This window comes from Cajanus cajan, chromosome 3, assembly GCF_000230855.2.
Source record: "Cajanus cajan strain Asha chromosome 3, NIPB_CcT2T_4, whole genome shotgun sequence".
In the NCBI taxonomy this organism is placed as follows: Eukaryota; Viridiplantae; Streptophyta; class Magnoliopsida; order Fabales; family Fabaceae; genus Cajanus; species Cajanus cajan.
Window position 1 is genome coordinate 54,762,623 of NC_138519.1, and position 24,154 is coordinate 54,786,776.

Consider the following 24,154-nt stretch of genomic DNA (forward strand, 5'->3'; position numbering starts at 1 on the left):
TCTTGAGATAGGTTTTTCTCAAGTAGGATATTGTGGGATCAATATTCTTGGGTTATATGTTTCTTGTGGAGTCAAGAAATGGTTTGTTAATCTTGTAGGTGTCAAGATTTGCTTGTTAAATTCATTGATTGGATATTGCTTGTGCAGGGTGCTTGTAAAGAATATCAATAGTGGATTTGACTGGATTTAGAGGTGTATCTAAATCTGAAACTGGATGTAGGCCTTTGGATGGCTGAACCAGTATATATCTTGGTGCATGATTTTCTTAACCCTTACACTCTTTACATTCTGTATAAGTTTCATGATTAATGTTGTATGAAGAAAAACATTATCTGCAGAAACTGAACTTTAAAGATTCTTGGTAATTGATAAATTCAATCTTTACATATCTTGTTATTCAAATCTTGTTGGATAAGCTGTGCATTTATAACTCTGAATTACCTTTTATGTTTAAAGGTTTGTTTTAAATCAAGATTTGTTTGGTAAAGATTTAGAAAGCAAACAAGAAAAGGAAAAATAACATAGAATCTATTCAACCCCCCCTTCTAGATTCTAACCGTAGGGACCAACACAATGTACTATCCGTACCGCCCTACCGAGCTCGAGCTCGGCATAGTTGCGTGGAATGACCTCGGAACACACATTTAGAGATCTCGGTCTAAACGAGATCCGCCATCCAACCAGATCATAACCGATCTCAGGAGATCTCGGTTCAGACGAGATCCGCTATCTAATTAGATCATAACAGATCTCAGGCCCAAGGCCCAACGCAACCCTAACTCACACTAAGGTACGTGCATTACTTATACGAGACATCTACTCATACAAACCCTAACTTTAGCATCGGAGTCTCTTTTGCAGGTACCACCCCCATCTTGGAACACCAACGTACCGGCGAAGGAGGCTCACCAATCTTACTCGGCGGATCATCTCTACAGCAGATCTCCGGTAAGAACATTTGGCGCCCACCGTGGGGCCGATCAAGACAGCTCTTATCGGCCATACTTATGGTATTCACCAGAAGCCATAGCAGACGCGCAACAGACGACGCAGATCACTCAACTACCATGGACAACGAAGCCACATTGAGGAGACTGATCGACCAGGTCGAACAAATGCGGCAGCAACACGACGTCAATCTGCGAAACATGCGTGCCCAGCACGAAACCGACCTAGCGGCGATGCAGACCGCCAATGAAGCTGACCTAGCGGCGCTACGCGCTGAAAACGAGCGGATTCGTGCCCAGCTCCCTCGACGCCCCTCTGATCATCCTCCAGAGGCGAGCAACCTCCACGAGGAAGAAGGGCATTCGGTCTCTCAGCCCCGAACTGTGACTAGGGCACCGACTCCACGACCTGCCACGCATCAGTCCCATGTTTCGACGAACAAGTCAGCCCATGAAGTCAGCAAGGCCCCAACTCATGTCACGGGGGGTCAAGCAACCTTCCGCCGTCATCACTTTGTGGACGGCATCATGGAGACACCACTCCCTCAGGGGTGGAAGCCTCTCCACCTCGATCGCTATGATGGCACGACAGACCCCGATGAGCACATCGACCTGTATACGACACAGGTAAACCTCTACACTAACAATGATGCTATTCTGTGTAGGGTTTTTCTGACCTCACTGAAGGGGGTCGCGCTCAACTGGTACACCCAGCTTCCCGCTGAGTCAATCGACAGCTTCAGCACTCTGGTCAGGCGATTCACGACGTAGTATGCAACGAGTCGACCTCACCACATCACTTCAGCCGCCCTGGCCAGTCTCAGACAGAACGACGACGAGCCACTCCGGGCATTCATGGAGGGATTTGCCACCACCTCGGTCAAGATCAGAAATCTCAATCCCGAGGTCGCCCTGCATGCCATGCTCATGGCACTCAAGCCCGGGCCATTCATCGACAGCCTATGTCGTCGCGACATGGACGAGCTCCGCGCCCAAGCTGCGGGATACATCCAGATGGAGGAACACTCCGCATTCCGTGATCAGGTTCGTGGAAAGGGACCTATGAAGCCAGAACAAGGTCACAAGGACAAGGTCAAAGTCAATAATGACAGCCAGTTCAAGAAGTCGGCTAGGGCGAACAGAGGGGGGAGATATGACTTCTACACTCCCCTGAACACGCCCCGAGTACATATCCTGGAGGAGGCCAGTAACAGCAACCTGCTTACCGTGCCACCGCCAGGTCACACCCCCAACAGTGCCGACAAATCCAAACATTGTCGGTACCACAAGAACCACGGTCACACCACTGAGGAGTGTCGCACACTCCGAGATCGTATTGAAGAGCTCATCCAGGCAGGCCACCTCGGCCAATATGTCCAGCGACAGCATGGTCACCGAGGAGGCTATGGTGGACGAGGACGAGGTAGAGGTCACGGTTCAGGATCTCGCACGGACCAACCCTCTAGCTCTCAGCAAAATGTCGGCGGAGCAGTGCAAGCCGAGGTAAGCCAGGAAACAGGATCAGCTCCCCTACGGGGAGTAATCAATACAATTGCAGGTGGTTTCGCAGGGGGAGGTGCCATCAGCTCGGCCCGGAAGAGACACCTGCGCAATATCAACAGTGTTCATTCCGCTACCTCGGCTTCGCACCAAAGTTCACCGCCAATCACCTTCACCGACAGCGACTATGCCGGCGTCAGTCCCAACCAAGATGATCTGATAGACCATGGGCCAAGGGCCCAGTGACTAGAGCTATGGCTAGGAGGATACAGGAAGAGCTGGATATTGAGAAGACTAATGGGCTTGTCAGGCCCAAGGTAATCTTCACTTGGAATGCTCTATCATGAAGAGAAGGCCTTAGTTCTATTTGTTTATATTGTACAGTTTATGCATAGTATTTTGTATAGGTTATTTTGCCTTTGTATTTGTGAGGCACTTTACTTGCTTTTTCCTAGTGATTGTATATTGTTTTTAAGGTAGACTACTTGGAGAGTTTAGCTCCATTTAACCTCCCTAGTTGATACTTTCATTTTGTATTTTTTCAGTAGGGAAAAGGGGGTGACATTTAGCAATGCTTGAGGGTGTGCTTAGAAATTGGGCCTGAGTTGGGCCTAGGAAAAATTTTACATATTGGACTCATTTTGCTCCTAATTTTTCATAGATTTGATTTAGCTAGGTTTCATCATCAAATGATGAACCTAACTAAACCAAATCAAAGATTTTCAAATCAATTCAAGGAGCATTTTGAACCATGGGCTGCCTAGCTTGATTCCTTCTCCTTGGCCGAATTTCTCAAGCATTCCTTCTTGAGTTTGAAGCTTGTCTTGCAAGCTTCTAAACTCAAGCAAGGTTAGCTTACCTTACCATGGTTCCTAAGTGAACCATGGTCAAGGTTAGCTTCTCCTAGAAGCTAGCTAAACCGTGGGAGTTTAAGATAACCCTACCATGGTTCCTAGTGAACCATGGTTAAGGTTAGCTTCTCCTACAAGCTACCTTACCCTATATATTTGATTTTCCTACACTTGTACTCACTTTTGACATTTATGAGAAATAAACTTCAAATTTCTCTCTCAAGAGTCTTACCAAAACCGAAGAGAAAACCTTCTCCTTAAGGTTTCACCAAGGTTTTTCAAACCTTAACCTAGGTTCCTCAAGGTTCTACCCTAACTAGAAGTAACCGAACCACTTCTCATGACTTCTCTTCCATGGAAGCTTCTTTCATGGAGATTCAAACTTCTTCCAAGGAATTAACCTCAAGAAGCATTCGGTCCTTGCATGGAATCAAGTGAAAGAACATCAATCTCCTCACTTAGTTCCATCATGATCCCATGGTCATAGCCGTGGAGGTAGCTAATTGGGAGCTGCACAAGACACTGATAGACCAGGGGAGCTCGGTAGATGTCTTGTATTGGCCGACCTTCCTCAGGTTAGATATCCCCCACTCTCTCATCTAACCTCACACAGAGCCCCTAGTCGGTTTTGCAGGAGAGCGAGTACACACTCGGCGATACGTGGACCTGCTGACCACATTTGGAACCTCTCCGGATGCAAGGAGAATTATGGTCCGATATCTCCTGGTGGAAGCCAACACCTCCTATAACATCATCATTGGGAGGCCGACGTTGAATTAGCTTGGAGCAATAGTGTCCACTCCACACCTCACCATGAAGTTCCTAGGAAGCGATGGTAAGATCATCTCCGTCAAAGCAAATCAGAAGACAGCTCGGCAGTGCTACGCCGAGAGTCTAAAGATATCCTCGTCCGGCGAGCAAAGCAAGAAGGATCCCCCCACCGTGGCTCACATCACCCACGTGGAAATCACCGATCTCGATCCGAGATCCGACTCCCATGACGAGAGGCGAAGCCCCATTGACGAGCTTGACGACCTCCAGATCAGAAAACTCCTGATGGAACTAGGTGAGGAGATTGATGATTCCTTCACTTGCTCCATGCTTAGGACCGTGAATGCTATTGAGGTTAAGACTCCAATGACTCTTTGAAGCTCCTTGAAGTGTTCTTCAATGGAGAAGAAGCCTTGAAGTGGCTCGGTTACTCCTTAGCTTGAGGTAGAAGCTTAAGGAACCAAGGTAAGGTTGAAGCACCTTTGGAGAGAACTTAGGAGAGAAAGTTCTCTTCGGTTTTTGTGACTCTTGATTTAGAGAGAAAATTCAGATTTCATTTCTCAAATTGGTCAAAAGTGTTTTACAATCAAAGAATTACAAGTTTATAGGAGTAGGAAACTTAGAGAGCAAGCTAGTCTTGACCATGGTTCACTAAGAACCATGGTTGAGTCTAGATAAACCGTCCAAGGTCAAGAGGCTTGGAGAGCAAGCTTCTTACTTGGCTTGCTTGGTAAGCTAGCCAAGGAGAAGCTTGTGCTTCAAGCTTCCAAGCTTAAGAAACTCCATGAATTTTTTCCAAGTGTGAACACAAGTGTTCACACAAGTGTGAACACAAGTGTGAACACACTTCTAAGGTGGGTGGCTTCTTGGAATTAATTTACTCCTTTTGATTTGAAAATGGTTAATTTGGTTTAGTTAGGTTCATTCAATGGGAATGGAACCTAGCTAAATCAAATCTATGAAAAATTAGGAGTAAAATGAGTCCAATATGAAAAATTTAGCCTAGGACCACCTTTGGCTAAATTGCTAGGAGCACTCTCTAGCTTACTAAGGACACTCTCTAATTTGCTAATGCCACTCCTACTAGAAAACTAAGAAAAGAATGTATTTCTAGGTTAGGTTAAATGGAGTCAAAGTGTCCAAGTAACCTACCCTAGAATCAATATACAATAGCTACTAAAAAGGGAAATAAAGTGCCTTACAAATACAAAGGCAAAAATAACCTATACAAAAGAAACTATGTACAAGATATTTACAACATATGAAAAAGGTCTTCAAAATCATCCCATTCCTCTTGGTTCTTTTAATGTATCTCCTCTTGGATTCCTTGGCCTTGGCCATAGTCTATCATCCCCTCCCTCTTGAAAAGGATTTGACCTCAAATCTCGAGGGTCTTCATGATAATCATCCACACCTACAAATATATAATACCATTCATTAGAGGTGATATTGTCAATCAATAAATGTGAAAGGTATATCCTAAGAGGAATCCTTTCATTGAACCTAAAGAAATTGATGATACTAGACCTTCTAAAATAATGAATAGGATTCTCTCCTAAACATAGTCTAGGTATATTACTAAACCCTAAGAAAGTGCTAAAACTAAGACTATAACACACTAAAGACTTAATCCTAAAAACTAGAACATCTTGCCTAAAGTACCCTATGTGGTAACCTAGGCATTTCCTAGAAAATAAGGAAAATACTACTAAGAAATTTCCTAAACAATTTTGGATTATATTATTTGTTGGATAGTTATGAAAAGAATTTGTCACAAGGAACCTTGAAGGTTCAGATGTTATATCCAACAAATAATATATTCCATAAATTGGGTGCATTACTGACACAACTAAAGTAGGAAAAGTCCTACACAAACGAAGGCTATCTACCTTGGGCACCACCAAGGAAGTAGCATGAGAAGTGGAACTAAGTGAAGTCCACTTCTCCTTCACCAAATCTTGAAGTTGAGACTCTTTTTCTTTAAAAATAATGGATTTATGAATCTCCTCCTCAAGACTAGTGGCAGAATGAGGGCAAGAGTTAAGATCTTTATGAATAAAGAGAATTTTTTTCATAGGATTTTTAGTACTAAAACAATTCTCTTTAATCACAAATCCTTTAGAGGATATTTCTTCCTCTTTACTCTTCCCTGCACAAAGCTCTTTCTTTTTTTCTATTTCTTCTTTTGTTTTGATTTTCATTTTTCTTCTTCTTTTGTGTTTTCTCATGTCTTCTTTCAATTTTTCTTCTTCTTGTTTAAGAATTCTCAACTTCTCATCTAGGATAGCAAGTTTAGCCTCTCTTTCAATTTTCTCCTTCTCTTTTTGAAAGGCCTCTTGCTTCTTCCATAGTTTAAGTGATTTTAGCTCTTTTGTTAAGTAAGAAATGCTTTTAGGAGAGCTATCACTTCCACTATAGTTGGATTGTTGAGACATTTTAAACAACAAGATTTTTTTTTCTCTTCACACAAAAATAGATTTTAAGAAAATAATATTTTTGAAGTGCTTAGACTTGGCACTTAGAGGTCTAAGAGTACAAATTGAACTATGGAGGGAGGTGAGCTACTATCGAGCCACTTAATAACCAAGCCTCTTCAAGTAAAAATCTCTAAACCCCTTTGTACTTTGCCTTGCACAAAATGTTTTCACAAAGTTCTTTTCAAAAGAAAAATAACAAGCAAGTGCCTAATGTGTACAATTAAGCAATGCAATCAAGACTTTGGAAACATAAATTTCTTGAAAACATAAATTGCTTAAAACATAAATGGCAGAAAACATAAATTGCTTGAAAACTTAAATGACTGAAAACATAAACTAGACGTTGAAAGCAAGTAAACCTAAGTGAGAGCTTGAAAGGTACCAAAGACCTTCAAGGACCACTCTCACAAGTACTACACGTGATTAGCTATAAGAGTTCTTAAGGAGAGATGGAGATACACCAAAGGCACTCCATGACACTCCTTAACAAAGGCCTTTTACAAAAATTTAGAAAGCAAAATTACAAAGAAAATGAAATTCACTTTTTTCTTCAAATGAAATGCAAATTCACACTCTAAATGAAATGTAAATTCACACTCAAATGAAATTAGTGGCTGCACCTAATTTTAAGAAAAACAAATTAGCCACTAATTAGAAGCAAATGTTAGTCACGGATTTTGTAAGGAGAAGTAGGTTTTAGAATCAAAAATTTCCGTCACTAAAATTTGTTCTAAATTTTCACAAAAAATTTTCACAATTAGCTTTGTTCTTTCTTGCTCCAATTCAGCCACCAACTGCAGCCTCACAAAGGTGTTTCACTCCTTTTTTTAGAAGTAACCTTGAGGTTAGTCACTTCTAGGTGTATTCAAGAACCTTGCCACCAAGAGAGAACAAACTCCCTAAGCAACCACCAAAGCCTTCAAGTAGATATCCCTTGCCTTGGCCTCCTACACCTTTTAAGAAGCACTCAAACACCTTCAAGACTAGAATATTAGTGCTAAAACTGAAAATGAACAATTTAGAATGGCTACACCAAGTGGTAGAAAAATGAGACAAGACTAGAAAGAGTTCCACAAATTGACAAGCAAAAATTAAGGCAAATTTGGAAGCTAGCACACACAAGAGTATCCTAGGAAAGGCACTAGAATGGATTACAAAATTAAAAGCTAAGATTATGAACAAAAACAAGACACAAATAGGTGGCTGGACCAACTAAAAATGTAAGCAAAAATTCATCAAAACCGAGAGCAATTTTAAGCAAAATTTTCACTCCTTTTGGCTTTTTCTTTTGCTTTTTCTTTCTTTTCTTTTTAGTAAAATATTTTTCTCTTATTTTTCTTTCAATGTTCAGGAGTTTTAAATGCCTTTTGATCACTTAGGAGTCTCGGTTTTAAGGTAGAAAAACTGCAGCAAAATTGGACACAAAACAAGAGGTGTTCACATGCAATTTTCAACTAGTGCTACACAATTTTGTACTATTTTTTTGTCAAATTTTTAAGCACTCTTTCTCTTGTTTTTCTAATGCATTTAAGACACTCACACCTCTGTTTTGGTTCTGTTTTAATGTTCAAAAATTTCAATAAGTTTCAGCCACTCAACAAGACACAAGAAACCTAATAGGAGTAGTGTTTAACAATTTTTTTTTTGACAAACTTTTAACAAGACATAATAGAAACCTAACTCTAGGAAATTTGCTAGGACTAATAGTAAATTAAGAACTCAATGATGTAAAACAAAAGCATATATGGTGAGGTACAGATTCAATAAGAAAATTCCACAAAAATTTCGGACTCAATCAACACAACACAAAAACTAGGTTAAAACAAGCTAGTCTAGGAATCAATGACATTCAAAGGACTACACATGACTCTAGACAAAACATATGATTCAAAAACAAAAACATACACTAAACAAAATCAATGTCCAATCACGGACTCATGTATAGGAATAGAGAAGACTCACACAAAAATCAAAACGCACAAGTATAGGAACCTAGGCGCACCACAAATTGATTCAAGAATAAGGAACAAGCAAAACTATGAATCAATTACTTCATATGTGACATAAGGATCCATCAACATATTTATTAAAACTAGATCCATGCAGCAACACAAAGAGACATGTAAAAGGAGGAAGATACAACACGGATTCAAGAACAAAAAGTTAGAAACAAAAACCTCAAGAGCATTAGGCTCTGATACCAAAAATGATGGAACTAGGTGAGGAGATTGATGATTCCTTCACTTGCTCCATGCTTAGGACCGTGAATGCTATTGAGGTTAAGACTCCAATGACTCTTTGAAGCTCCTTGAAGTGTTCTTCAATGGAGAAGAAGCCTTGAAGTGGCTCGGTTACTCCTTAGCTTGAGGTAGAAGCTTAAGGAACCAAGGTAAGGTTGAAGCACCTTTGGAGAGAACTTAGGAGAGAAAGTTCTCTTCGGTTTTTGTGACTCTTGATTTAGAGAGAAAATTCAGATTTCATTTCTCAAATTGGTCAAAAGTGTTTTACAATCAAAGAATTACAAGTTTATAGGAGTAGGAAACTTAGAGAGCAAGCTAGTCTTGACCATGGTTCACTAGGAACCATGGTTGAGTCTAGATAAACCGTCCAAGGTCAAGAGGCTTGGAGAGCAAGCTTCTCACTTGGCTTGCTTGGTAAGCTAGCCAAGGAGAAGCTTGTGCTTCAAGCTTCCAAGCTTAAGAAACTCCATGAATTTTGTCCAAGTGTGAACACAAGTGTTCACACAAGTGTGAACACAAGTGTGAACACACTTCTAAGGTGGGTGGCTTCTTGGAATTAATTTACTCCTTTTGATTTGAAAATGGTTAATTTGGTTTAGTTAGGTTCATTCAATGGGAATGGAACCTAGCTAAATCAAATCTATGGAAAATTAGGAGTAAAATGAGTCCAATATGAAAAATTTAGCCTAGGACCACCTTTGGCTAAATTGCTAGGAGCACTCTCTAGCTTACTAAGGACACTCTCTAATTTGCTAATGCCACTCCTACTAGAAAACTAAGAAAAGAATGTATTTCTAGGTTAGGTTAAATGGAGTCAAAGTGTCCAAGTAACCTACCCTAGAATCAATATACAATAGCTACTAAAAAGGGAAATAAAGTGTCTTACAAATACAAAGGCAAAAATAACCTATACAAAAGAAACTATGTACAAGATATTTACAACATATGAAAAAGGTCTTCAAAATCATCCCATTCCTCTTGGTTCTTTTAATGTATCTCCTCTTGGATTCCTTGGCCTTGGCCATAGTCTATCAACTCCTCGGGCAGTGCACAAAAATCAGCAGGCAGTTGAGCCCAAATTTGCGGCAACAGCTCGAAGCGAAGATTCTCCAGAATGTTAACCTCTTTGCCTGGTCCAGCACTGACATGCCAGGTATAGACGCTGACTTCATCTGTCACAGGTTAGCGATACACAAGGAGGCAAGGCCAGTCGCCTAGAGGAAGAGAAAGGTCAGCGGTGAAAAGCGGGAGGCCATCATCACCGAAACATAGAAATTGCTGAACGCTGGCTTCATCCGTGAGGTCAGATACACCACATGGTTGGCGAATGTGGTCCTGGTGAAGAAGAGCTCGGGGAAGTGGCGCATGTGCGTCGACTACACCGACTTGAACAAAGCATGCCCCAACGACTCGTACCCTTTGCCGAGCATTGACAGGCTGGTCGACGGAGCGTCAAGACACGCCCTCCTCAGTTTCCTCGACGCCTACTCCGAGTACAACCAGATAATGATGTACCCGCCTGACGAGGTGCATACGTCCTTTATTACCGACCACGCCAACTATTGCTACCGGGTGATGCCCTTTGGTCTCAAAAATGCAGGAGCAACCTACCAGCGGCTGATGGATAAGGTTTTCCACCAGTAGATCGGGCGGAACATGGAGGTCTACGTCGACGACATGGTAGTCAAGACCACCTGTAACAACCCGCCCTAGGCCGTCACATCAATAACCAACCAAAATAAATAAAGAAAATAAAGAAAATAGAGCAAAAGCCAGCTACGCTAGAGTGTAATTATACAATAACATATAAATTATTTCCAAAATATATAATATAATCTGCTATAGCAGAGTCATCATCCATAGTAAAGTCATACAGTAATCCAAAAGATAATATAATAAAGACACCCTAGGTGCTGGTCAAGCTCTAAACCTTGCTACTACTCAAAGTAGCTATCAGAAGACTTCTTGCTATCCCAAGCCTCACACCTGATCTGCTCCCCCACAAAGTGAGATCATCACAGTCCAAACCACATGGAAAACATGCAAGGGTTAGCACATATAAAACAAACCATAGTACACAATAAAATATCATTAAACAGATATTTATCCAATATATATATATATCCGCACCAAGGAAATAAACCTTATAAATAGTTATTTCCATGCCAAATATAAATCAAATCTAGAATCCAATGCATACAATCCACACCATTTGTATACATATTCCACATCCAGAAACAAAGTCACACCACTGTATAATTATTCCATGATCTCACACCAACATATCCTCACAATGTTGGCCATCAACACCATCCACCAAGTGTTGACACGCACGCTGAAACATATCAGCAACACAGGAATCACACCTGACCTCTCATGGAAAATATACAGCTGGAATTACGTCGTCACGTAACCCTGGTGATCATGGCCACTCCATCCATCGGTATGACTCGGCCTGGCCCCCATACCGGTAGCAAATAGAATACTTAAAGGAGTACTTCAGAATCCACCTAACATCTGAAGTGGTTTATCATATAACCTTTGGAAAAGTTCCACATTGGAATCCCCACCATGGGATTCTCAATTTCATACTTTTCTAAAGATTATATCCTGATCTCACCAAGAGATCTAATCCATACCATAACCTTACTCCTTTAAGTCCTATTTACTTTTCCACACCACATACACAGCATATTCCATAATTAAACATAACCATAACCATGCCAAATTGTCAATATAACAATAATATAATTATCCAAAACAACCATCAATTTGAATAAATAATAACCTTCATACAAACAAAATAGCATATTAAAATTATACTATTCCTATCATGCTCATACGCACTAGATTAATTTTATAAGCACTACCCTTACTTAACATACTAGATTAAGTCTTATAAATGCCACCCTTACTTGTATGAACCTGAACTGAAACTCGGGCAGAATCTCCACCTCTCTCTCCTTAAACAGGAACCGAAACTCGGGCAGAATCTCCTCTACTGGATTCTCCTTCCTTTCTCTCCTCTTTCCTCTCTCTTTCTCCCTTTCTCTCTCTTCTTTCTCTCTCTAGAAATTCTCTCTCTCAAGGCATACATTCTCAACACCCCAAGGCCCCTATTTATAGCAAAATTTCGCCACCTAACCAGAACGGCCCGTTCCGGAAACGGAACGCCCGTTCTGAACCCTTCAGAACTACGCAAATTTTTCAACTGGAACGGCCCCGGAACGGCCCGTTTCGAAATCCAGCAGAACGGCCCGTTCTCCTTTCAGAACGGCCCGTTCTGCAAGGAGAACGCCCTGTTCTCCAAGCAGAACGGCCCGTTCTGCAAGGGGAACGCCCCGTTCTCCAAGCAGAACGGCCCGTTCTCCTTTGGAGAACGGCCCGTTCCGGCCCCGTTCTGCACGTACCCAGAACACACACTTTTCTCTTTTGGAACGGCCCGTTCCGCTTTTGGAACAGCCCGTTCCAAAATTCGAAAATGCCCCAAAAATTTTAATAAAAATTACGAAAATGCCATCCAATAGTAAGATTACAAAAATACCCCTATACCTTTGAAAATTTACAAAAATGCCATAATAAAAAAAATGGGTATTACAATTCTCTCCAACAACAAAAATTTTCGTCCTCGAAAATTCACTTACTCTAAAAGAGATATGGGTATTGATCCTTCATCTTTTCCTCCAACTCCCAAGTAGCTTCATTAGTAATCTCATCCCAAATAACTTTCACCAAATTGATAGATTTACCTCGCAACTGTTTAACTTTCCTATCTGCCACTGAAACTGGCTGTTTCTCAAAAGTTAAATTTTCCTTAACTTGTACTGCCTCTGATTCCAAGACATGACTTGGATCGTGAATATATTTCCTCAGTTGTGAAACATGGAACACATCATGCAGATTAGAAAGGAATGGAGGTAATGCAATCTGATATGCCACTGGTCCAATCCTCTTGAGAATTTGATACGGTCCAATAAACTTAGGATTCAACTTCTTAGCTTTGATAGCTCTTCCCACACCTGTGGTAGGAGTTACTTTCAAAAACACATGTTCTCCTTCTGAAAATTCCAAAGGTTTCCTCCTTTTGTCTGCATAAGACTTTTGCCGACTCTGAGCAGCTCTCATTCTTTCCTGAATTTGTTTCACCTTTTCAGTAGTCTGTAAGATGATCTCTGGTCCCACCATCACTGATTCTCCCTCTTTAAACCAACACAAAGGTGTTCGACATTTCCTCCCATACAGAGCCTCAAACGGTGCCATTCCTATACTTGTATGAAAACTGTTATTATAAGTGAACTCGACCAAAGGCAACATCTCTTCCCAATTCCCTAGCTGATCCAAAATACAAGCCCTCAACAAGTCCTCCAAAGATTGGATAGTCCTCTCAGACTGCCCATCAGTTTGTGGGTGATAAGCAGAACTGAGTCTCAACTTAGTTCCTAACGCCTGATGCAAACTCTGCCAAAATCGGGATGTAAAACGAGGATCCCTATCAGAGATGATACTGGAGGGCACACCATGTAATCTAACAATCTCCTTAATATACAATTGAGTTAACTTTTCCAAGGACCACTTTATATTCACCGGAAGAAAATGAGCACACTTAGTTAATCTATCCACGATCACCCAAATAGAATCACAATTCTTAGCAGACCTTGGTAATCCAACAACAAAATCCATGGTTATACTATCCCATTTCCATTCTGGCACTTCCATCATTTGTAACAAACCTCCTGGTTTTTGATGTTCCACTTTAGCTTTTTGACACACAATGCAAGATGCAACATACTCAGCTATTTCCCTCTTCATACCATTCCACCAGAACATTTTCTTCAAATCTTGATACATTTTTGTCATACCTGGATGTACACTTAACTTACTTTTATGACCTTCCTCAAGTATCAACTTCTTCAACTCCTCATCTTGTGGAATACAAATTCTACTATTGTACCTCAAAATTCCATCTGTACCTTGTTCAAATTCTTCAGCTTTCCCAGAACTCGTCAACTCCTTAACCTTGTTCAAACTCGCATCCTGAACTTGTTTTTTGTTTCACCATCTCTAAGAAATCATTAGTAATGGTAGTCATACCACAACTAATAAAATCTGAGGCAATCACAACATTAAGATTCATATCCCTGAATTTCTCTACTAACTCCATCTCTTTAACCATCATGTAAGACATATGAAGAGATTTTCTACTCAAAGCATCTGCCACCACATTTGCTTTACCTGGATGGTACAATAACTGAAAATCATAATCTTTCAAAAACTCAATCCACCTCCTTTGCCTCATATTTAACTCTTTCTGATCAAACAAATATTTCAAACTCTTATGATCACTGAACACATCAAACTTTGCTCCATAGAGATAATGTCTCCAAATCTTTAAAGCAAAAACCACCGCAGCCAACTCTAGATCATGCGTAGGATAATTCCGTTCATGAGTCTTTAACTGCCTAGATGCATAGGCCACAACCTGTCTATCTTGCATAAGAACACATCCTAAACCTTGATGAGATGCATCACAATAAACCTCAAAAGATTTATTAGGATCTGGCAGAATCAACACTGGAGACGAAGTCAACTTTTCCTTTAACTCTTGAAAACTCCTTTCACACTCCTCCGTCCATATAAAAGGATGATCCTTCCTGGTCAACTGTGTCAAAAAAATCCTTCTATAAATCTTCTATAATAGCCAGCCAATCCCACAAAACTTCTGATTTCAGTAACTGATTTTGGACGCTCCCACCTCAAAATCGCTTCCACCTTAGTAGGATCAACTGCAATTCCTTGTGCAGAAATCACATGACCCAAGAACTTAACTTCAGATAACCAAAACTCACATTTTGACAACTTTGCAAATAATTGTTTCTCCTTCAATACCTGCAAAACTACCCTCAAATGTTCTCTATGTTCTTCCATAGATCTAGAATAAATCAAAATGTCATCAATGAACACCACCACAAACTTATCCAGAAAGGGTCTGAAAATCCTGTTCATATAATCCATGAAAATAGCTGGAGCATTCGTCACTCCAAAAGGCATGACAACATACTCATAATGACCATACCGAGTCCTGAAAGCAGTCTTTGGTATGTCCTCTTCCTTTACCCGAATCTGGTGATACCCAGATCTCAAATCAATCTTGGAGAAAACAGAAGCTCCCCTTAACTGATCCATCAAATCATCTATCCTTGGCAAAGGATACTTATTCTTGATTGTCAGTTTATTTAACTGCCTGTAATCCACACATAACCTCACACCACCATCCTTCTTCTTTACCAATAACACTGGTGCTCCCCACGGAGAGACACTTGGTCTGATCATCTGCTTCTCCAAAAGCTCCTCAACCTGCTTTTTCAATTCAAACAACTCCGCTGGTGCCATTCTATAAGGAGAAATGGACACTGGTCCCGCCCCTGGTATAAGATCAATACTAAACTCTAATTCTCGCTTTGGTGGTAATCCCGGAACATCATCCGGAAAAACCTCTGGAAATTCTCTAACAACATCAATACTATTTAACAACTTTTCATTCTCTATACTAATAAAAGATAAGATCATAAATCCAAGAGCTCCATTTTTCAACAACCCATCCACTTGTCTATTAGAAATAAATCTCTCCTGTTCATCAGTAGGAAAGATTAATTTCTTCTCTGAACAATCTATCAAAATCCTATTGGCAGAAAGCCAATCCATCCCTAAAATCACATCCAAATCGGATAGAGGTAAACAAAATAAATTCACTTTATAACAACGCCCTTCCACCTCCACTGGACATCTCAAACAAACTTCAGAAGTCAAAACAGACCCTGAAGCTGGGGTAGAAACAACTAGATCCACACACAAGGAACTCACAACCAAATTTAACCTTCTCACACATTCATAAGAAATAAAAGAATGTGAAGCACCAGAATCAAATAAAATAGAAATATCATTACCATCAGCTTTGCCCTTTCCTTTTACCAGCTCAGATGTCGTCTCAGCTTCAGCACCTGTTAAAGCAAAGACACGACCTGCTGCAGTAGGCCGATCCACTTTCTGGTTCTCTCTAGCTGGAATATTTTTGACATTGCAATCTTTAGCCATGTGACCCACCTTGCCACATTTAAAACACGTATAGTTCTTTGTAGGACAATCCCTTATCATATGTGGGCCTCCACATCTATAACATCTAACAGCTCCTGTAGTAGTCCCCATCGGTTTCTTATTAGCATTTCCAATTTGAAACTGAGATGGTCTCTTTTGAAGATGTTTCCCCCTACCAAATCCAGATGATCCCTCTGGACCCTTTGCCACTCTATTTCCTCCTTCAAATCTCTCAACTGTTTTTGCCTTTTCAACTAGAATTGGGAACTCCATAATTTCCATAGGAACAATAGTCTTTTTCAGCTCAAATCTCAAACCCTCACTAAACTTCCTGCATCTCCAGGCTTCAGTGATAGCTTGAGAATAATACCTAGCCAAGTGTTCAAACTTGACCACATACTCTTGTACTGACATATTTCCTTGATGCAATCTCAAAAATTCAGCTTCTTTAGCATATCTGGCGCTATCTGGAAAATATTTCTCTAGGAATACCTTTTTAAAGTTTTCCCAATTTACCGCTTCACCTCTAGCCTCCATCATAGCTTGAGCACCCTTCCACCAGAAGCTAGCCTCACCCACTAGCATATAAACAGCATAATTTAGCTTCCTCTCCTCGGGGCATTGCATCACCATGAAGATTTTCTCCATCTCCTCAATCCACTGGTCAGTAACTTCAGGTCCATCAACACCTGTAAATTGAGGAGGATTCCCTTTTCTGAATTCTGACAAGCCCCTATATTCATCAGGTACCTCAACCCTAGCTGCTTCAGCTGCAGCCCGGTTAGTCTCCATCTGAGCCAACAAGGTATTCTGTTGTCCAATAGCAGCAGCAATTAACTCCATAGCTTGAGCAATTTGCCGCCCATCCATGCTTGAAGAAGAATTAGAATGATTTCCCCTACCAGTCATCCTAAAAAGGTCAAAGAACTTTATGAGTTTACACGAAACCCATAAGAAATTCCAAATCAAGATTAAGAAACTCATGAGTTACTCATGAAGTTCCTTTCATTTCCACACAACGGAAATGCAACAAGACCATTCCCCACAAACCCTAAAGAGACTCGACCAGCTCTGATACCAAAATTGTAACAACCCGCCCTAGGCCGTCACATCAATAACCAACCAAAATAAATAAAGAAAATAAAGAAAATAGAGCAAAAGCCAGCTACGCTAGAGTGTAATTATACAATAACATATAAATTATTTCCAAAATATATAATATAATCTGCTATAGCAGAGTCATCATCCATAGTAAAGTCATACAGTAATCCAAAAGATAATATAATAAAGACACCCTAGGTGCTGGTCAAGCTCTAAACCTTGCTACTACTCAAAGTAGCTATCAGAAGACTTCTTGCTATCCCAAGCCTCACACCTGATCTGCTCCCCCACAAAGTGAGATCATCACAGTCCAAACCACATGGAAAACATGCAAGGGTTAGCACATATAAAACAAACCATAGTACACAATAAAATATCATTAAACAGATATTTATCCAATATATATATATATCCGCACCAAGGAAATAAACCTTATAAATAGTTATTTCCATGCCAAATATAAATCAAATCTAGAATCCAATGCATACAATCCACACCATTTGTATACATATTCCACATCCAGAAACAAAGTCACACCACTGTATAATTATTCCATGATCTCACACCAACATATCCTCACAATGTTGGCCATCAACACCATCCACCAAGTGTTGACACGCACGCTGAAACATATCAGCAACACAGGAATCACACCTGACCTCTCATGGAAAATATACAGCTGGAATTACGTCGTCACGTAACCCTGGTGATCATGGCCACTCCATCCATCGGTATGACTCGGCCTGGCCCCCATACCGGTAGCAAATAGAATACTTAAAGGAGTACTTCAGAATCCACCTAACATCTGAAGTGGTTTATCATATAACCTTTGGAAAAGTTCCACATTGGAATCCCCACCATGGGATTCTCAATTTCATACTTTTCTAAAGATTATATCCTGATCTCACCAAGAGATCTAATCCATACCATAACCTTACTCCTTTAAGTCCTATTTACTTTTCCACACCACATACACAGCATATTCCATAATTAAACATAACCATAACCATGCCAAATTGTCAATATAACAATAATATAATTATCCAAAACAACCATCAATTTGAATAAATAATAACCTTCATACAAACAAAATAGCATATTAAAATTATACTATTCCTATCATGCTCATACGCACTAGATTAATTTTATAAGCACTACCCTTACTTAACATACTAGATTAAGTCTTATAAATGCCACCCTTACTTGTATGAACCTGAACTGAAACTCGGGCAGAATCTCCACCTCTCTCTCCTTAAACAGGAACCGAAACTCGGGCAGAATCTCCTCTACTGGATTCTCCTTCCTTTCTCTCCTCTTTCCTCTCTCTTTCTCCCTTTCTCTCTCTTCTTTCTCTCTCTAGAAATTCTCTCTCTCAAGGCTTACATTCTCAACACCCCAAGGCCCCTATTTATAGCAAAATTTCGCCACCTAACCAGAACGGCCCGTTCCGGAAACGGAACGCCCGTTCTGAACCCTTCAGAACTACGCAAATTTTTCAACTGGAACGGCCCCGGAACGGCCCGTTTCGAAATCCAGCAGAACGGCCCGTTCTCCTTTCAGAACGGCCCGTTCTGCAAGGAGAACGCCCTGTTCTCCAAGCAGAACGGCCCGTTCTGCAAGGGGAACGCCCCGTTCTCCAAGCAGAACGGCCCGTTCTCCTTTGGAGAACGGCCCGTTCCGGCCCCGTTCTGCACGTACCCAGAACACACACTTTTCTCTTTTGGAACGGCCCGTTCCGCTTTTGGAACAGCCCGTTCCAAAATTCGAAAATGCCCCAAAAATTTTAATAAAAATTACGAAAATGCCATCCAATAGTAAGATTACAAAAATACCCCTATACCTTTGAAAATTTACAAAAATGCCATAATAAAAAAAATGGGTATTACACCACCTCGGCCACAGACCACGCTACCGACCTCGCCGAGGTGTTCGCCCAGATCAGGAGGCACAACATGCGCCTCAACCCGGAGAAGTGCGTCTTCGGCGTCCAGGGAGGCAAGTTCCTCGGTTTCATGATCACTAGCCGGGGAATCGAGGCCAACCCCAAGAAATGTAAATCCATCACCCAGATGCAGAGTCCGCAAACGGTGAAAGAGGTCCAACGCTTAGCCGGACAGTTAGTCTCACTGTCCCGTTTCATCCCCAAACTCGCAGAAAAGGCAGGGCCGATCTTCACTCTACTACGGAAGCCAAAAGACTTTCAGTGGACAGATCAGTGCGAAGAAGGTTTCCGAAGCTTCAAGACCTTCCTCACGACTCCGCCAATCTTACAGAGGCCGGATCACAAAACCGACCTCCTCCTCTACTTGGCCGTAGCAGAAAGCGCCATCAGCGCAGTTATAGTACAAGAGCACCAAAAAGTGCAAACACCGATCTACTTCATCAGCCGAGTCCTCCAAGACACGGAGAAGCGGTACCAAATGATCGAGAAGCTTGCACTGGCACTTGTCACCGCAGCTCGGCGCCTCCGACCCTACTTCCAGAGTCACCAAGTGGTAGTCAAAACCGACTACCCCATCATGCAAATCTTGCGACAGCCCGAGCTCGCCGCACGGATGATTGCGTGGTCAGTAGAACTATCTGAGTTCGGCATCTAGTATGAAAGTCGCGGACCCCTGAAAGCCCAATGCCTGGCTGACTTCGTAGCCGAGCTCACGCCTACTACTGCCGAGGAACCCCAGGTATGGACTTTACACGTTGACGGGTCCTCCAACTCTAAGGGTGGTAGTGCAGGTATCATATTGGAAGGGCCAAACCAAGTCACGTTGGAGCAATCCCTCAAGTTTAGCTTCAAAGTGACCAACAACCAGGCAAAATATGAGGCACTCCTCGCAAGACTGAGACTAGCCCGCGACCTCGGAGCTTGAAGAGTAAGTTGCAACAGCGACTCGAAGCTCATGGTGGAGAAACTCAGCGGAACGTACCAGGCAAAGGATACTTTCCTACAACGGTACTTCCACGTCGCATCCCACCAAATCTCGTCCTTTGACGAGTTCACCATACGGCATCTGCCTCGAGAGCAAAACACCCGAGCTGACCTCCTATCCAAGCTCGCCAACACCAAAAGGCCTGGACAGCACCGAACCATCATCCAGGAAACCTTGCACTCACCCAGCTTGAAAGACAAAGTCGTCAACGTCAGCGACAGTGAAGACCTGGGGTGGATGACAGGCATCTACGGTTACTTTAAAGAAGAAATCCTGCCCGAGGATAAGGACGAAGCTCGGAAGATGAGGATGAGATCGGCTAAGTTCATCATTATTGGGGATTAGTTATTCAAACGTGGCGTTTCCACTCCACTGCTAAAGTGCTTGACTACGCCTCAAGCGGCCTACGTCATCGAGGAAATTCACCTGGGCATATGTGGCATGCATTCCGGAGCACGCTTAATGGCGACCAGAGTACTCCGAGCTGGGTACTACTGGCCCACTATGAAGTCAGATTGCCAAGACTACATCCAAAAATGCAAAGCGTGCCAGCAGTTCGGCAACACACACCGGCAACCACCCGAAGCTCTTCACCATATGATGTCAGCGTGGCCTTTCTCCCAGTGGGGAATGGACATCCTCGGGCCCTTCCCCCTTGCGAAAGGTCAACTGAAGTTCCTCCTAGTGGCGATCGATTACTTCACCAAGCGGATCGAGGCATGCCCACTCGCCAAAATCACCACTAAGAACGTGCAAAGATTCACCTGGAGGAATATCATTTACAGATTCGGAATCTCTCACACCCTCGTTACTGACAACGGCCGACAATTCATCGCACAGGGATTCGAGGACTTCCTCCGCGAGCTCGGTATCAAGCATCTTCCGACCTCGATGGAACACCCCCAGACCAACGGCCAAGCCAAAGCAGCCAACAAGGTCATCCTCCGGGAACTTAAGAAACGGATAGGGAACGCCAAAGGACAGTGGCCCGACGAACTTCCCAGCATCCTCTGCGCGTATCATTGCACTCCCCAGTCAACCACGCAAGAGCCGCCTTACAGGCTGACCTACGGAGCTGACGCAATGATCCCAGTGGAAGTCGGAGAGACGTCCCATCGACGCCAAGTTTTCAACAGCAAGCAGAACACTCAAGAGTTGGCAGCTGACCTCGACTTGGTTGACGAGCTTAGAGACGAAGCTCAAATCCACGAAGAAGCCTGCAAGCTCCGAGCTTCCCGAAGATACAATACCCGAGTGAGACCTCGCTCTTTCCGAGTTGGTGACTTGGTGTGGCGATTGCTAGGCGAAGCACGGAAAGACACGTCAGATGGGAAGCTTGCGCCCACTTGGGGTGGCCCATTCCGAGTTACAGAAGACTTGGAAAATGGAGCGTATAGGCTGGAAGAACTCAGCGGGAAACCTATACCGCGAACTTGGAATGCTACGCATCTCAAGTTTTTATTTCAGCTGAATTTTGTACGAATGACATGTGCACTCTTTTCCCGCCTCAGTCTTTTGTCCCAAAAAACAAAAAAATGGGTTTTGACTAAGAGGGTTTTTAACGAGGCACATTTACGTAATCAATAAAATGACTCATTCTGTTCAATTCACATCCTTTTCGCATTATTTTATGTTTTACGCTAAATAGAGGTCGAGTTCGAACCAACTTCTTTCGCCCCCACTTAAGGTCAAGTTCGAACCTTCACAACGTGTTACTTGACAAAAATACAAGGTCGAATTCGAACCTTCGTACAATTCACTCTACTTTAATCCGAGGTCGAATTCGAACTTCGGTATGCTTGAGGTCGAGTTTGAACCCTCATAAGAGTCACCTACCAAAAAATCCGAGGTCGAGTTCAAACCTCAGCATGATCAATTCGAGGTCGAATTCAAACCTTCACAAAAAATTACTCAACGAGAATCCGAGATCGAGTTCGAACCTCGGCATGATCAATTCAAGGTCGAATTCGAACCTTCACAAAATATTACTTAACAAAAAATTGAGGTCGAGTTCGAACCTCAGCATGATCAATTCGAGGTCGAATTCGAACCTTCACAAAAAATTACTCAACGAAAATCCGAGGTCGAGTTCGAACCTCAGCATGATCAATTCAAGGTTGAATTCGAACCTTCACAAAAAATTAACGAAAAATTGAGGTCGAGTTCGAACCTCATCATGATCAACTCAAGGTAAAGTATCACCAAGTATAAAAGTATACAACAGACATTGAACGCGTGTCTCAAAGCGCGCAAACAGCAAAAATCAAGCCTAAACGCAAAGGCAAAGGAGAGCGCAAACGCAAATAGACAAAGAAAAACATACATGTACAAGCAATGTTTCCATAGTTCTACACTTGAATTCAAAACAGAAAAATAAAGCAGAAAAAATTTAACTAGGCTATGTCAAAATTGGCCTACGCAGAGGCATTCTCACTAGAGTTGTCCTCGAGGTCGTCCTCCTTTACCAGCTTCCCAAAGTGGACTACTTTCTCCACGTGCATGGCAGAGAAGTCGAACCCCGGGGCAAGAAGCCTTGCTTGACGAGCTGCCTTGAGGAAACCCCGCTTATGCTCAACCACGATAGCTCGTTCGGTTTCCTCTAGCTTCTTCTCCAGCACCGCCCTCTCCGCCTCCTGCTTCGCCAGCTCCACTCTCAAGGCGGTGACCTCCTCCTCTTTGCCGCCAAGGACGACCTCATCACAGAGGCACTTCTCAGTCGCAGCACCAGATCACTCTTCAAGGAGGTCACCTCATCCTCTAGGGAGCGAACTCGACCACGGGAAGACGTCACCTCGTCTTCCAAGAAACGCACCCGACCTCGGGATGCGGTGGCAAGTCCCTGAAGCTCGTTCACCTGGGAAGCATAGTTCTCGTTGGAGCGCAGGGCGATCTCCAGGGATTTCTGAACCCTTGCGAGGTCCCCCCTCGCACTTCGAAGCTCGGCACCCTGCAACTTCGCCTCACCAAGGGCAGCACTAAGAACCTTGTTCTTCTCCTTCAGGGCCCTGTTTTCGTCCCTCAAGAGTTGAACTCGCCCCTCAGTCGGACTAGATCCTCCTGCTGCTTGGACCACCTATGTTTCGAGTGGTCCACAATGGCCATAGCCCTCTGCAGAAGGACCTGAGCAGCGTCAAAGCTCTCCACGGGCCCGGCCCCTTCGATCATCTCCTGATCATCCGAGCTCAGCGAACCCTTGGGGAAGAACTTCTCGGCAGTCACCCCAGCGCTCCACAGCGAGTCCATGTCAGCCGAGGCACTCACGTGGTCCAATCGCACCTGGGTGAGGCCCTTCCCGAAGCGGTGAGCTATGTATTGGCTCCGAGAAGCTCCCTGCGATGAACCTAACGGCGCCGCCGAGGTTGTAGGTGCAGTTGTGGGGACCTCGAGACTCGGCCCCTTGCCGCGAGCCTCAAAAGAGGCAAGAACTGGCATCCCCTGCTCAACAATAGGAGGGTCCACGCCTGGCACCTCCGACCTCGGAGGCACCTGGACCTCGGCAGCATCCCCTGCCTGCAAAAACAAGTGCCATGTCAAAAAAGAAAAAGGACAACAGACAGGAAAAAACGAAAATTAAGGTACTCACCACGGTGGCCTGGGCGACCTGCTCGGCAACCGGGGCCTCCACCTTGGCAGCTATCCCTGCCTGCAAAGAGCAACAGTGCATCAATAAACAAAGCAAAACCGACATAGAAGAAAAGTTAAAGAAAACGAGACACTTACCTCGATAGAAGGAGCAACTTGCTCAGCAGTCGCCGCAGCGGCCATTTGGGGAGCCTCCCCAAGCGGAGGGCTCCCAGTGAGGTCGACTGCATCAGCATCAGCAGCCTTGGAGGTCACCTCCTCCGTTACCCGAGGGGCAGAGGTCCCCCCGACCTCTTTCTCGCCCCTCTTTCTTTTTCGGTTGACCTTCAGGGGGGAAATCTCCTCCTCTTGGGGCTCTGGAACCTCGAGCTCGGCAACGTTGTAGCGGTGCTTCAACTCGCACCACTTACTCTTGCCTATTATGCCTACAAGCACAAAAAACGAAGCACATCAGAAAAAGGAGTTTTCACAAACCCTAACACTCTAAAGAGGACGAGATACTCACTCTCTAGGCCCCTCTCCTTGTACGCCGAATTCGCAAGCGACAGGATGAGCTTGCAATCCAGCGGGCGAGGAAGTGCAATAAGATTCTCGATGGCGGCCGCCTCCGAAGCTGTCAATTTCACTTGGCCTACTCCGTGAAACCTAGACGGTTTGGGGCACCAG

General features: G+C 43.1%; 2 protein-coding genes across 2 annotated transcripts; both read right to left on the reverse strand.

Annotated features, from left to right (window-relative positions):
* Positions 1-5,129: 5,129 nt before the first annotated feature.
* Positions 5,130-12,029, reverse strand: LOC145955788 (uncharacterized). Its single transcript, XM_083070963.1, has 2 exons — positions 11,702-12,029; positions 5,130-10,777 (listed from the first exon to the last, which is right to left on the reverse strand). Exon 2 carries the CDS (start codon positions 6,502-6,504, stop codon positions 5,350-5,352), a length of 1,155 nt encoding a protein of 384 aa, XP_082927089.1. The 5' UTR covers positions 6,505-10,777; positions 11,702-12,029; the 3' UTR covers positions 5,130-5,349.
* LOC145956330 (uncharacterized) lies at positions 7,918-18,329 on the reverse strand. Its single transcript, XM_083071914.1, has 3 exons — positions 18,183-18,329; positions 14,901-17,258; positions 7,918-7,950 (listed from the first exon to the last, which is right to left on the reverse strand). Exons 2-3 carry the CDS (start codon positions 16,860-16,862, stop codon positions 7,918-7,920), a joined length of 1,995 nt encoding a protein of 664 aa, XP_082928040.1. The 5' UTR covers positions 16,863-17,258; positions 18,183-18,329.
* Positions 18,330-24,154: the final 5,825 nt, after the last annotated feature.

Coding starts and splice junctions, on each gene's coding strand:
- LOC145955788 (XM_083070963.1), bottom strand. CDS start 6,504: ATGTCTCAACAATCCAACTATAGTGGAAGTGATAGCTCTCCTAAAAGC.
- LOC145956330 (XM_083071914.1), bottom strand. CDS start 16,862: ATGAGTTTCTTAATCTTGATTTGGAATTTCTTATGGGTTTCGTGTAAA. Junction 7,951..14,900: donor CTGGGTATCACCAGATTCGG/GTAAAGGAAGAG, acceptor ATTTTGCTGCAG/TTTTTCTACCTTAAAACCGA.